The sequence below is a fragment of the Penicillium arizonense genome (genome assembly GCF_001773325.1).
Source record: "Penicillium arizonense strain CBS 141311 chromosome Unknown PENARI_contig007, whole genome shotgun sequence".
In the NCBI taxonomy this organism is placed as follows: Eukaryota; Fungi; Ascomycota; class Eurotiomycetes; order Eurotiales; family Aspergillaceae; genus Penicillium; species Penicillium arizonense.
This window is the reverse complement of record NW_019173284.1, coordinates 543,132-557,270: the sequence shown is the minus strand read 5'-3', so window position 1 is coordinate 557,270 and position 14,139 is coordinate 543,132. Positions and strand designations below refer to the sequence as shown.

At 49.3% G+C, this 14,139-nt stretch overlaps 4 protein-coding genes across 4 annotated transcripts; 1 reads left to right on the top strand and 3 right to left on the bottom strand.

Moving 5' to 3' along the window:
- Nucleotides 1–287: 287 nt before the first annotated feature.
- Nucleotides 288–1,989, bottom strand: PENARI_c007G02720 (putative C2H2 transcription factor (Con7); the record flags this gene model as incomplete). The annotated part of the gene is made up of 4 exons (XM_022630807.1): nt 288–634; nt 928–1,108; nt 1,346–1,902; nt 1,953–1,989. The coding sequence occupies 4 exons, from the start codon at nt 1,987–1,989 to the stop codon at nt 288–290; spliced, it is 1,122 nt and encodes a 373-aa protein (XP_022489454.1).
- Nucleotides 1,990–7,000: 5,011 nt separating this feature from the next.
- PENARI_c007G02693 (SGNH/GDSL hydrolase family protein) lies at nt 7,001–8,171 on the top strand (the record flags this gene model as incomplete). The annotated part of the gene is made up of 5 exons (XM_022630804.1): nt 7,001–7,113; nt 7,169–7,301; nt 7,368–7,507; nt 7,639–8,100; nt 8,165–8,171. The coding sequence occupies 5 exons, from the start codon at nt 7,001–7,003 to the stop codon at nt 8,169–8,171; spliced, it is 855 nt and encodes a 284-aa protein (XP_022489059.1).
- A 476-nt stretch (nt 8,172–8,647) lies between these two features.
- On the bottom strand, nt 8,648–11,221 carry PENARI_c007G04484 (DEAD-box ATP-dependent RNA helicase DBP2; the record flags this gene model as incomplete). Its single annotated transcript, XM_022630891.1, has 6 exons — nt 8,648–8,862; nt 8,915–9,043; nt 9,573–9,680; nt 9,735–10,703; nt 10,751–10,947; nt 11,178–11,221. 6 exons carry the CDS (start codon nt 11,219–11,221, stop codon nt 8,648–8,650), a joined length of 1,662 nt encoding a protein of 553 aa, XP_022489311.1.
- A 787-nt stretch (nt 11,222–12,008) lies between these two features.
- PENARI_c007G09929 (uncharacterized protein) lies at nt 12,009–14,059 on the bottom strand (the record flags this gene model as incomplete). Its single annotated transcript, XM_022631145.1, has 9 exons — nt 12,009–12,133; nt 12,190–12,405; nt 12,461–12,569; nt 12,618–12,683; nt 12,747–12,897; nt 12,954–13,498; nt 13,551–13,633; nt 13,687–13,868; nt 14,007–14,059. The coding sequence occupies 9 exons, from the start codon at nt 14,057–14,059 to the stop codon at nt 12,009–12,011; spliced, it is 1,530 nt and encodes a 509-aa protein (XP_022489307.1).
- Nucleotides 14,060–14,139: the final 80 nt, after the last annotated feature.

The window sequence follows — 14,139 nt, the reverse complement described above, 5'->3', positions numbered from 1 at the left end:
GGGTCGGAATCCAGGACGAGAACATTAGTCAAGGATAGGGGATATCGTGATTAGAAAGGGAAAAAAACACGAGCACAGAAAGCAAAAACAAAAAACGGGCAATGCAGTTCCGTCCGTCCAGAGCGTAATTGATGGATATTTGATTATTGGAGGATTATTGCGGGTAGCTGACGGATGTGGTCTCTGGAAGCCGTAGCCGGGTTTGAGATCAGCGGACGGGACAAGGTCGGGCGAGGATGACCTTGTCAAGGAGGTCCAGAGGGTCGATCCTAAAGGTGATGGCGACATTACTCACGTTGCGGGTACACCGGTCCGCTCTGGTAGGGAGAGTGAGGGTAGTTTGGAGGGTATGCCATCTGTCCGTTCTGATAGACCATGCCACCACCAGGGGGGCCGCCGTATTGACCCGGAACCTGGCTGTCCGCAGGCTGGTATCCGATGGGAGGGAGTTGAGGACGGACGCCACTGCCATAGGCAGGTGGCTGTCCATGGGAGGGGTCCGAAGGGTTGGGAGCCTCGACCTGGTTGGCCTGAGCAGCCTGGGCGGCAGCGCGCTCACGCTCCTCAACGGCCTTGCGCTGAGCCTCCTCTTCCTTCTTGCGAGCTTTCCATTCCTTGCGGATCTCCTTGAATTCTAAAAGAAAGATGGTCAGCAGTGAACTTGGTAGATGAGAAATGACCAACGTGGACATAGCGTTGGACAAGATCGGAACTAGTGGGTGACAGGTGCTAGGGCCGGCGGAAAGGGATAGAGGCAAGCTTAACCTCACGCCGTCGGCCACGCTACTGCGGGCCCCGCGGCGTCTAGTGTAACTCACTAGCGTCCACGCGGCCGGCGCTAACCCGATCCAGCCATTTGCGACAAAAGATCGAAGATCTCAGTCGTATCGACCACTACTCATCCAGCAAAGGAAATGAAAAACCTACCTTCAGGAGTGCGCTTCGCGCCGTGCGACTGCATAGTCACATGTGCATTCAAATGGTTCAGAGTACCATATGCCTTCTCACAGCCCTGCCATCCACATTTGTACATGCGCTCGATTTCCTCGTAGCGACGACGGGGACGCTTGTGCTGCTGCGCACCAGGAATTGGGACGAACGAGTAAACCTAAGAAGAAAATCAAAGAATCAGCTTTGGTTCAATCGCAAAAGATTCAAAACCAAGCCCCAATCGCTGAACAGCGACTTGGGCGACAAGCGCTGTTTTTGGCGATCCCTGGGAGGGCGACGTGCAATCCAAAGAAAAACTGCCGAGTCGAGCCCAGAGGTGTCCAAGGACAACAGTGAATGAACACAATACGAAGCCTTCAGAAAACCACCCCCCTAGGGATCATCAAAAACATACCTGTCCAGGGCGCGGCCCTGCAGTTGCGGCAACAGGGGAGGCGGAACCAACCGTTGTAGCGGGAGAGGCGTAAGGACCGGGCAATCCATGATGCTGTTGTCCATAGCTGTGAGGCCAGTCCGGGCGCGCGTACATCTGGTGAGGGGGCGGCGGGTGGCCCTGGTACTGAGCCATCTCGTGCCCCTGAGGCTGGTAGGGAGAGTAGGGAGGAGGATAGGTGGGGCTGTTGGCCGGAAGGGAAGGATCTATAGGAACGGGCGCGTCAGACTTAACGATCGGACTGCGCGGGCCCGTAGGCAGGTTGAACGGACTTGTTGCTTGAGCCATACCTGCCGCGCCACCGGGTTGAGAGTTGGGGGCGTAGGATTGGGGTGGGCGGTGGAGGTAGTCCTGGTGGTAGGCAGGGGAGCGGGCGGTGGGCGGAGGGTTCAGACCGTAGTCCGACTGAGGGGTGTTTGACGACGAAATATTAGGTCGCACTTCAGGTTGTGGCGTGTAGGTCGGGCGGACCTCAGGTTGCGGGGTGTAGTGAGCACTAGCAGCAGCAGAAGTTTGGTCTGCGATTGTTAGGTGTGTGCTCGAGGTAGGTATCTGTCAGGATGCGAACCTGGCTGTGCGTACTCGGAAGCGGGTCGGGTGTCCATATAATAGATTCGCGCGCAAACAGGTTGAATCTAAGGATGTTCCGCGTTCTGTGTGGAGACGCGTCGACATAACAATGAGTTCAAGTTCGGGGAAATTGACGAGTCGGACAGACACGTTTCAAGCAAGGGACGGGATACTAGGTTGCCACGTTGGAATCGTGGCTGAGAACGTACCTGGAAGTTATAGCAAACAGAAACAGAGACCTGGAAAAAAGAAAAAAGAGTAAAGTTGGAAGTTCAAGATGCTTAATCTTAGTTCGCTTTTAGGATGCCTTGCAGGTGGCGGTAAGCACGAGGCACCGGGAAAACAGACTAGTGTATAGAAGAAGAAAAAAGTTCAGTCCGCGACTTGGAGCGACCTAAAAGGTGAGACGATTAGGAGAATGGGATCCGTGGTGGACCCCGGTGGAGTAGGTAATTTTGGTTATCGAGACGAAATATTACCTGCTTTTTACATTTACTTCTTGATATTAGTGGGAAAATGTAGAAATATGCAGAATCATACATCCCAAATGGTTTGATCTCGGACCATTCGCTATTTCCAGATGTTTCCCCCTTTCCCCTCCCCATGACGGGCTAAGCTTTCCATGTATGATAACACCTTTGGGGGGGAGTGATTTTTTACTCTTGAGAAAAAAGCGGAACCAGGGGGGAGTAAAAAAAAAAGTGGCAACAGGATTCTTTCTTCCCCTTTCCTTGCGATAAAAATTAGATTGAAGCAATTCATGGTGGTTGATATAGACATCAAGTGTTGTTGCTCTAAAGGCTAGGTTCCCTTCCTTAGTCTACCCGCGAGAGAACCTAGCGTACGTGGGTACCAAGATGTCAGAGAGGGGGAGCCAGGGGAGAGCGAAAAAGAGGGAAGACTAAGGCAAAAGGGGGTGTAGCGCAGGTCGGGGGGGGAAAAGACCTCGGGAAGAGGCTAGTGTGGAAATGTATCCAATAGGAAAAAAGGAGATGGGACAAAGTGGATCAAGTGGAGACTGGAGAAGCTCGGTGGTTGGGTTTGACCTCCTTGGGATTAGTGCAAAAGTTAGAGGTTCAAAGCCGCGGTTGTAGCCGGTAGCTTGGACCATGTAGAAGTTTCCCAGCACAAATTGTGTACAAAAGTCCGTACTGTATGAGTATAGCCAAGACTTACAGCGTAAAGTCTAATGTGAAGACAGGCTATCTCCTTATAAAAACATTAGGTGACATCCGATCTGGCAAAAATCGATTGCAACATCCATTCCCACCATGGGCCAATATTCGATCGGAGACAGATAATAATAGCCCCATGCCAAGGCAGAATAGGGGGCATTTCCCAGCGGGATTTCCGTGGAACTCGCCCAGTCCGCTGATTGGCCACCCATCTCCTAATCACATCGTCTTACGAGCGGAGACTCGGCGGCTCTCCGGTATATTAGGTTACACTGTTATAACTTTTCTTTGAGCCTGAACAAAGGGCGACTCTGATAGGGAGAAAACGGACAAGCAAAGCTCCTCTTCTCGGAGTTGTCACTGTCACTGTCACTGTCTCTGTCTCTGCAACGTGATTGGCGCCAGATCTCACTCCGCAGACGGAACCTGTTCCTCCACTGCCGGTGAGGAAAACTTGCCTTTAATTGCTCAATTTACACCTGACACAGCTATACTCCGTAACGTCAACACCATTCAAGATTCCATCCTTGTCCATACCATCAGACAAATGGGACCATGGACATGCACATGCACATGGTCATGCACATATATCCATGGGATATAGTACATGTAAACACGGTCGGCGCATCACGGTACCGTGCTTATCTCAAAGATCACAGTGGAGAGGCGGCGGACTCCGCCAACAACACAGTGCGGGAGATCCGGAGTCGAGCAAGCATATCAAATTCATATTGCGCGCCAATCATTGGACGCCGCAGCCGCTCGGTATCTGGACAGTATTGTCGTAACGGGTCAACACCTTTCGGGTGATCTGAATTTGGACCCAGTCTCCAGTTTTCATGTCCTGGCACTGTCATAGAGCTCCGCGGGAGTGCATGTGCATGTAGCGTGTAAGTTAGCGTTAGCGTGTAGCGTGTAGCACGTCGATCGAATTAGAACTGGCTTTGGATGAGCTTGGCTATAACTGGTTTCTTTATTTCTCGTATTTTTATTTCTGCTTCTGTTACCTATTCTGATTGTGTTGCTATGAGGCGCTTGCTTTCCAAAGATAAGATGAAAAAGAAAAAGTGAGAGATTAAATGTCTCATTCCCAGGCTACCTGCAGGCGTTCATGTCACTTGATGCACGTGGGTCCATGCAACTCGAGTATCCATACATAAGTTACTCCGTTCTCCGTATCTCAAGGATGCTAAACGCGTGACTAATGAATAACAAGCTGGTTCCCACAACGGGGTCGAGCCGGCTATTCTCCGGTGTTTTTCCAGCTCTCCCCAATGGCTTGGCTGTAATTTCCTTCCCCGGAGAGCCATAGTCCGGTTTCTTTTACGGGTAGCCCTTCGTTGGCGATCCTAACCCGGCTGTCACTCTTGGCTGTAACTGAGAAAACTTCTAGTTACCTATGATTTTGCCGGGAGACACTCTCAAGACAACTGCTCCCATATAGCGCTAACCCGGTATGTGCAGTAGCGTATTAACGCCCCACAACTTGCCGAGTTCTCAAAAAATACGCAATTTCCCAACTCCACTGGTGGCCAGTGCGGTACTGGGAGGAGTTGGGCTACGCCGCACATAGTAAGTCTTACCCGCTAATGCTTCGGCAGATCGCGTTAACCTGATCAGCCCCCAGATGATGATCCCTCGGCCGTTTGGTAGCGGTTTGTTTCTCGGGAAGTGTGGAATATAGGAAGATCCAAGCAATCTCGGTTAGAGGATATGTTACTTGTTACCTGTATTGGTATCATTAGAGACCAATGGATGCGACTAAACCATACAGGGATCTAACTTTGTCGGACAGGGGTCTAAGCATTGCCAATTCAAACCTTTATATCAGGTCTTGATCCATCCAGCAATATATGGATGTGTTGTTATTACGTTATTTTGTATTCATTTCCTGTCTCTTTATCCAAATAAATACCTATAACAATACATGGCACATGGTGAAGCCTAACCCCTATATGAAGCCCTGAGCGCCCAATCTGCCGAGCAGAGTTACATTTTCCATGCATATTCTTCGTCTGCTCTAGACTTACAAAAAAGAGAAAGGGGCCCAAGCCCATGTGAACCTAAACTTGCTTTTTCTTACACGAGGGGCAACTTTGTCTTCTCTTAGCGTATGGCAGGTGTCCTTCCCGTTGGCCGCGGCACGGAACAATTCTCGTTTATTTTATTTATTGATTTTTTACGTTCGATTTGGATCTGGACCACTGCGTACATGTCCCGTTTTATACTTTGCTCCGACGTGCATCGTCGGATATCACGTCTTTACTGGTCTTGGTATGGCGTCTTTAAGGCGTCGGGGGCGCTTATGCAGATTATGGAGAATGAATCCTTTGCTAGATTTGGCGCTAGTCTTGTGTTGGGTTTTACTGCATGTCGCTGTCTTAGGTTGTTTTTGTCGTTATGCGTTAGTCGTATTTTGGGGGGGCTAAGGTGACTTGGGATACTTGGGACGTTGTTATGCATGCACCTGCACTGCAGTGATGCTGTTGATTTTCTATCGGGCCGGATGCATGAATTTTATAAGCAATTTGATTTGATAGTATCGCGCTGGGTGACTATTTATAAGGTTTGTTCTTACCGGTAGCTCGGAGAGAACGCCGATGTCTCTCGGTAGTCGTCCCCAAATCATTCAAGAGAAATTTAGACACGTGGCTCTTCCTAAAAGTGCATTATGATAATGCAATGCTCGTGATGACAGACTATTTTTATTGCTAGGTAGAACTTGTATTTAAAAAAAAATGTACATGTTAGTTGCAGAGACACAACCGCAAAAATATATACAAGTGTGTACACTATAAAAACAGGGAAAAGCAATGATCAACCCCCGCAGACTCCCAATTAACCTCAACATTAGTCTCAGCCTATCCCTAGAGCTTGTTATAGCCTGAAACACTAAACGAAATCCACTGGTAACCTCATAGTGGGCCAGGTAAGCCTAAAGCTTGACCATTAAGCTAAGCACAAGCAACGATCTGGTTGCAAATCGGAGCCCTAGGGAAATAGCTTACGGGACTAAGGGAAAGCATTGACACCGCTTGATAGATCACACTTAGGTCGAATCTGGTAAGGTCTATAAGGCTGGGTAAACGTTGGTACCTAATATCTAGCCCCACCTACGTCTAATAGATCTTCCCACCAAGGGTGGATTGATAGTAAAGTAATATCAACCCCTATATACCAATGAATGTGGCATGATATTACTCACACGGCGTGGTAGTAGTGACACGGTAATAGACTTTCTTGATATGTCTCGGTGCCTACGCCTTATTAAGACACGTCTGGCCATCCTTGGTTGTTTGCTTACAAGGAGGATTCAAAGCCCACAGTGAAACGCAGTAGTAGGTGAACTGAGCCAAACTCTAGTTCTTCTGCTTCTGTGCGACAGACTTCTAGGCCAGTTAGGAGGGTTTCCATCTATAAACCGGATGTAATTTGACTAACAGTAACAAAGGTGGGACCAAGCTCTATCCAAAAATGAGTCCTTGTTCCCACTTAGACATACCTCTTATATAAATTCCTTTGAGATCCACTGTTTCCTAGGTGCCTCGAGACTAAGCAGTCATAGAGTGATACCCTAGTATCCTTCCCCTTATGGCTAAGGAAAACAGGATGGGCTCTATCCAAAGGATCCTAATCTAGGAAATTCTTTTCAATCATTCTTTCAGAACCTAAGCTAGCTAATAAAACCGACAACCAAATAACCGACGGAAAAATTGGTTCCGTCAACCCTAGAGAATTACCCCGGAGCATCGAATAATTGCGGGGTTAGAGAAGCTAGAGATCTATATAACTTTGTCCATAGCTAGAAAACGCCGACTCCAAGTAAAACGGCCCCAATCAATATCCAATTCCAGCCATACTGATCATCTCAATGCTTCAGTTAACTACATATGCCCTAGCGGCAATCTCGAGTATCCCACTCGCCCTGGCCGGCCCTCTATCAAAACCGACAACCAAATTTGACTGGTCATCAACCAAAGCTGTGTGAGTACGAGACAAAAGTTAACAAGCAAAATGATAACCTAACATGAGATCGAAGGATTGCATTTGGTGATTCCTACACCTATGTCCAGGGAACTCAGGGCCGCCAGAACTATAGTTTCATTGGAGATCAATTCAACTTTGCCTATGGTACGGAAACTCTGCTTTCTAATAAGATAGTTCAGAATCAGGTAAGTAGATAATGCTTTACCCAGTCCCACTTGAACCGATAAGTGATACGAACCCTTGATATATAGACCGGAACCGCAGAAGGCGGACCAAACTGGATCGAATATCTCACAAATTGCGGCGTCAAAGAAGGCCTGACCTCCCCGACAAGTTGCAAGAAACAGCTCTGGGACTTTGCATTCGCAGGTGCCGATATCTCAACCGATTAGTAAGTTCAAATGCGCACTTCCACGCACCCCAGTACCTTGACATCAGATATCAAATCCCAAGCCGGTTTAAACCCGCTCAAACATGCAAACAAAAGTAAGAACAAGCTGATACCAAACTGACACAAAACAGCACACCCCTCCACCACAACTACACTCTCTCCCTCGAAAATCAGATAACCCAGTTCAAACAATACGGCCACACAGCCCTCTCAAAGAACAAACAAACCGCCAACCCAAAGCACGTCCTTGTAGCAATTTGGATAGGAATAAACGACATAAACGACAGCGCAAAATACGAAGTGCCTTCCTTCCGCGAATTCTACAAAACCCTCACAGAAACCCTCTTCGCCTCCGTAGAAACCCTCTACGACCTCGGCTACAGGAAATACCTCTTCCTAAACCTACCGCCCTTAGACCGGACACCGGGAAACCAAGCAAAGAGCAATCCAAGCCCGAATGCCACGCAGGTTGCGTGGTATAATGAGGCTTTAGCGGCGCAGGCGTGTGTTTTTGGGCAAGGGCATGGGGATGTGGAGGTTGAGGTTTTTGATGCTCATGCCCGGTTGGCTGGGATGCTTGATTCGCCGGCAAGGTATGGGATTGCTAATACTACTGGGTTTTGTGCTGGGTATGATCAGCCTGATGTTGGGGTTGAGTATTTGAAGTACGGGTGTCCTGTGCCGTTGGATGAGTATTTTTGGTTTAATTCGGGGCATTTGACTAGCCATGTGCATCGGGTTTTGGCTGGGGAGTTGGAGGCCTGGTTGGAGGGTAGATAGACTGAGGGTCAGAAGGGAAATGAAAGGGAGAGGCCAACATATCCTTCCTAGTTTGAACGTCTACGGAAGAGGACAGGTTTGGAAATAATCATTATTACAGAATGAATCTGATTCACAGACTCCCGCGAGCTCTGTGATATGAACTTTTAATCAACATGTATGATTTGTCGCAAGAAACCAAGCCTTAGGTAGTAAAGCTGAGGTCCGAGAACATGAAAGGCTCCCGAGTCTGGAACCGATAAAACAAGTAAAACTGTCTATGACATCGAAAACGCCGCCCGAACCGAATTACGCAGGAAATCGAAGAAAAAAAGAGTCTACCGGGACAAGACAATACAAGCTCGTCGGAAGGCGAGGCATCTACCAGCGACGGTTGCCGCCGACGCTACCAGCGTTGGAGCCTGTGAAGCCACCACCACCGCGACCACGGCCACCCCAGCCTCCACGGCCACGGCCACCCCAGCGACCACCGCCGCCACCGCCGCCGCCGTAGCGGACCATCTCGGCAAGACGAGGATCAATCTGCTGCTTAGCCTCAGTAAGGATGGTGACCAAGTCACGAGCCTGCTTAGAATCTGCGAAAAGAGTTAGCAATTGCACCATGGTCAAGACATGATATTGACTTACTGTCAGTCGTGAAGAAGGTGATGGCGGTACCGGTGGCACCGGCACGACCAGTACGACCAATACGGTGAACGTAGTCCTCCGAGTTGTTGGGGTAGTCATAGTTGAGCACGTGAGTAATGTCGCGCACATCTTTTCAAGAGAGGGTTCGTTAGCAAACACAGAACATTAGTGGGGTTATAGATGAGGATGGCCATAAAGGACCCTTTCTCAGTCGTGCAGGACTTGATGCGTCACTGCTCTCTTCATGAGCCTCCTTGGAAAATCCGAAAGGAAGGGAGTCCATGGGAAGGTGGTGTAATCGTGGTCCTAGAGTAACCTTGGAAATGCAGCCTTCAACAGTTCAAGAACAGCGTTGAGGTGTGAAAAAAAACCCCGACTCTCCTACAAGTCTGTCACACAAGAAATGGAGAATCAAAGTCAGGCCTGGAATGCCTGCTGCTGTGCTGCACTGTGAGTCCAAGGTCCTCCTGGTATGAGAACCAGTTAGGATGACCAGATGTGCCTGGACAAGGCGTTTACACCGAATTACTTCGAGAGAGTTGAGCATCGTGCCATTGTCATCACACAATTTGGAACACGGGTGAGTTTTCTCAAGGGCCCCAAGGGGGGAGAAACAGGGGAGGGGGGAATAGGAAAGGGGGATGCAATTTGTTCATACCGATACCACGGGAAGCCACATCAGTGGCCACCATGATGGGGCTCTTGCCCTGCTTGAACTCATTCAAGACCCAGTCACGCTCGTTCTGCTGCTTGTCACCGTGGATGGCTGGAGAGAAGGTTAGTACGGAATATATATGCACCGGTTGCGTAGAAAACTTACAAAGCGCGGGCCATCCGTCCTGGCGTAGGAAACGGGTAATCTCGTCAGCGATACGCTTGGTACCAGTGAAAATGAGACACTTGTTGGAACGGTTCTCCATGATCTTCTCAAGGTGCTTGATCATCTTGTCGCGCTTCTCGAAGTCCGAAACGACCTCAACAATTTGGTGAATGCGGTGGTTAGCGGAGAGGTCCATGGAACCAACGTTGACCTGAATGTAGTCATTCAGGAAATCAGAGGCCAGCTGGCGGACCTCCTTGGGCCAGGTAGCGGACCACATGCAAGTCTGACGGTCAGGGCGAATCTGGCCAATGATCTTGCGAATTTGGGGCTCGAAACCCATGTCAAGCATACGATCAGCCTCGTCAAGAACGAGGTAAGTAACACGACGAAGGTTGGTACGGCCAGCCTCGAGCATGTCGATGAGACGACCAGGGGTGGCAATGCAAACCTCAACACCACGGGAGAGGTCACGAATCTGAGGACCCTTGGGAACACCACCGTAGACACAGGTGTTGCGAATGCGAGAGGACTTGCCGAACTTGGTGATCTCAGCCTGAATCTGGACAGCCAATTCACGAGTGGGAGCCAGGACGAGGACAATGGGACCGTCACCGGGAGCAAGAAGAGGCTGAGCGTTGATGTGCACAATGGCGGGAAGACAGTAACTCAAAGTCTTTCCGGAACCAGTCTCGGCAATACCGACGACATCACGACCGGAGAGGGCCATGGGCCAGCCCTGGGACTGGATAGCAGTGGGCTTCTCGAAACCCTGAGCTTTGACCTCAGAGAGAACGTACTGGGGGAAGCCAGCCTCATCGAAAGTCTCAACGGGACGGGGAACGTTGGTACCCTGAACAGCCATGGCCTTCTCCTTGCGGAAGGCCAGAATCTCTTCTTCAGAGCGCTCGCTAACATCGGGGTGCTCCTTATAGAAAGACTTCTCGAACTTGGGAAGAGTGTTCATATCTGAAAGGTTAGCAAACGACAAAGTGAGAAAAAAAGTGAGAACTTACCCCAGTCTTGCGTCTTCAGGCCAGCGCCGAGGTTGGACATGCGGTCACCGCCGGCACCACCGCCGAAACCACCGCCGCCTCCGTAACCACCACCGCCGCCGCCGTAGCCACCTCCACGGCCACCACCGTAACCACCACCGCCGCCACCACCGTAGCCACCTCCACCGTTGGAGTAACCGTTGTCACCTCCGCGAGAGCTGGAAAATGGGAGTCAGCAACTTTCTGATTTTTCTTTGAAGTAATGTAGTGCCTGTTTTCCGGAAGACTAGAGTCCCGGACAACCGGGACCATAAACTCCCAACTCAGCTTCCAAAGCCGCCAGTGACAAAGGTAGGCTCAAAGCCATTTCACTCGTCAACAGCGTCAAGGATCTGGAAAGAGCACACGGAGAAACAAGCCCCGAGGACAGCCTGATGGAAAAACTTACCGGTAGGAGTTGTCGCGCGAGTAGCCGCCACCACCGTACGACATGATGAATTCTGTGAGGATGAAGGTGGAATAGAAAGAGAGAGGGGAAGAAGATCCAAAGTAAACAGAAGATCAAGAGAGGGGGATGAAGAAAAAAAGAAGGATGGATGAGAGGAAGAAACTGCCAGGGGAGAAGGCGCGAGAAAAAAGTTGTTATCGGAGACGAATGGGGCCTAGCGTACTTGCAGTTTCTTTTTTTTTTGCGCCTTCCATTTCACGTGATAAGTCTGGATCGGGACGTAACCGCCTGCCTAATCGGGACAAATTAGAGTTGAATGCTGACTAATTGAATGCTGATTGGTGCGGTGAATTGCGGTAGAATCAGCCATGGATTGGAAGGGGCAAAGAGGCAAATCTCTTGATGGCAAATCAAGGGTGATAGGAGAACATGATCGTAAGGATGATCTGGAATGATTGTGATTAATTACTAAGAAACTCATGTGGAAGATGAGATGAAAAATGGGAACGATTTACAGTTGAAAAGTATAGGAAATTTTATAGATAAATGTTGGGATGAAAAGCGCATGGAAGCTGGATGGAAGCTTGATCAAAACAGATCGGACAATGAGGGCTGAAAGATCACAGGGTATAGAGGGTTAGATAGGCCGTAGTCAAGTCGATTCTCCGAAATCACAAGGAAGTAAATAGGTGGAAATGGTCTTGTGGACACGGCGAAGGAAGAATAGCCAGCCCCTTCAATAAGTAGGAAGAAGCATTTCGTTTTGGCAGATTTACCACCAAACTGTAACAAGTTACAGGAAAAGAAACCACAAGCCTCTCATATGTCTATCTACTCCTTACCCCCAAGGCCCATGTCCCAGAAACAGATCTCCAACTCCGTAGCCCGGATGAAGATCTGGACCAGCTCTTCCATGCGACTAGGTGAGACCAGTTTCATGTGATCCTCCAGCAATGCTATAATATAAAATGATTCAGTCACTGTTTCACTCGTCAGTCATGAGCCAACTTACCTGAACCCAGTCGTACAGCCCCGGTGTAGTCCTCAGCAACATAGTTTTCAATCCATTTCCAGTACCGGTTGCCTTCTCGGATAGTGCCTTCTTCCGTGTACAGTCTTCGTGCAATAGCACCGTATCCGATCAAGCAGGGCGCGAGGGCCATTTGGAGGGCTAGCCAGTCTTCGGATTGGCCGACATCCAGGATGTATCGGCTGTATGCAGTGCAGGCTATTGTTTCGGGGGTTAATTGTCTGGGATTGGTCAAAGAGGTAGAGGAGCTTACCGATGGTTTCGGGATGACGTTCCATCTCCTGCTTTGAAAGACCGAAGGAGGCGCAGTAGTCAATGTGCAAGGCCATTTCCCGCTGGATGTGCAGGACGATTTGGGCGGACTGGCGTGTAAATTAGATTGGGTCCACGAGATGTATTGAATTACATACTGCTGCTATTGAGTCCATGCTTTTCGCTTTGTATGAAGCCAGTGCATTACTGCGGGCAAATTGGACCTGCAGAGTTGAGCTTTGTTAACGAAGAGGCCTTTCAAAAGTACATAGAAAGTGTGATCTTACCAGGTAAAGATAATCCTGGACGAGGTACGCCTTGAATCGTTCGATGGGCAGGGTACCCTGGCCCATACCCTCCACAAATTCGTGAAGAGTGAACTTTTCCCATACTTGCTTCACATCAGGGCGGTCAAGGACGTACTCAAGGAACCGGCCACTGTATGAAAAATTGTCAGAAAGCCTTATCAATCGTTCACAAAGGCGGTCACATACGGCGCAAATGGCATAGTATAAATAGAGTGGAAATGGTTGATAGGTCCACTTCCTTTACCCAGGTCAGTGCTGGTTTTGATACCAACCTCAACGAACCGAACAGCACCGCGAACTGCTCTGATCATGTCCTTCCCTGAAGCAAGATTTGCAGCGATTGCCGATGCAAGCGAGCAACCTGTGCCATGTGTGTTCTTGGAGACCAGGAACTCTGTCTCAAACAAGGTGGCCGTGGTCCCATCAAAGAGAATATCCACGACAGTGGTTGCGTCCTTCGGGTCTTGAGGTATCTTCTTATCTTTAGTCAGAGGAAGATGTCCACCCTTAAGAAGGACTGCCTTAGGACCCAGGGAGCATATCTTCTTGGCGAGCTCAATCAGCCCTTCCAGATCTGTTGGCTCGGATGTTTCCGCCCCAGCATCCTTCAATAGCAGCAGGGCTTCGGGAATGTTAGGCGTCAGAACTGTAGTCAAGGGAAGCAGCTTTGTTCGTAATTCCTTGATAGCTTTCTCTGGCAACAATTGAGAACCACTGGTGGAAATCATGACCTATTTATCGTGGTCAGCCTACACGGAATATCGAACAGTCAATCGAGCATACCGGGTCGAGAACAATAGCAGGGACTTTGTGAGTTTGCAATGTTTCCGCGATGACATCAATCGTCTCTGCAGATGAAAGCATGCCTATCCAGCTCATCAGTGTTGCTCTCTTTAAAAAATGCTTCGGTTTGACTTACCCAATTTAACTACATCAGCACCAACATCCTCCAGACCAGCATTGATCTGCTTTCTGACAAATTCCGAGGGGACGACGAAAATATCTTGCACACCCAGTGTGTTTTGTGCCGTCAACCCAGTTGTGGCAGTGAGGGCATAGACACCATGGGCTGCAAGGACCCTTTGATCTGCTTCGAGGCCACTAAAAGATGTTAGAAATCTTTCTGCATAGAAAGTAAATCAAGATAGAGATATAAGGTCAATCATCGGGTTGAGGCGAATTGATAGGGTACTGCTATTTTACCCTTTCGGACTTCGCGTGGGGTCAGGGTAGACTTACGCGCCACCAGAGCTATCAGATCCAGCAATGACCAGAACCCTTTTGACCGACATGATGCAGAGAACCAATCAAAATCGAAGAGGGAGAAGTTACGGAGGAAGAGGTGAAGCACGCCGGAGTGGGGTGGAAGAAT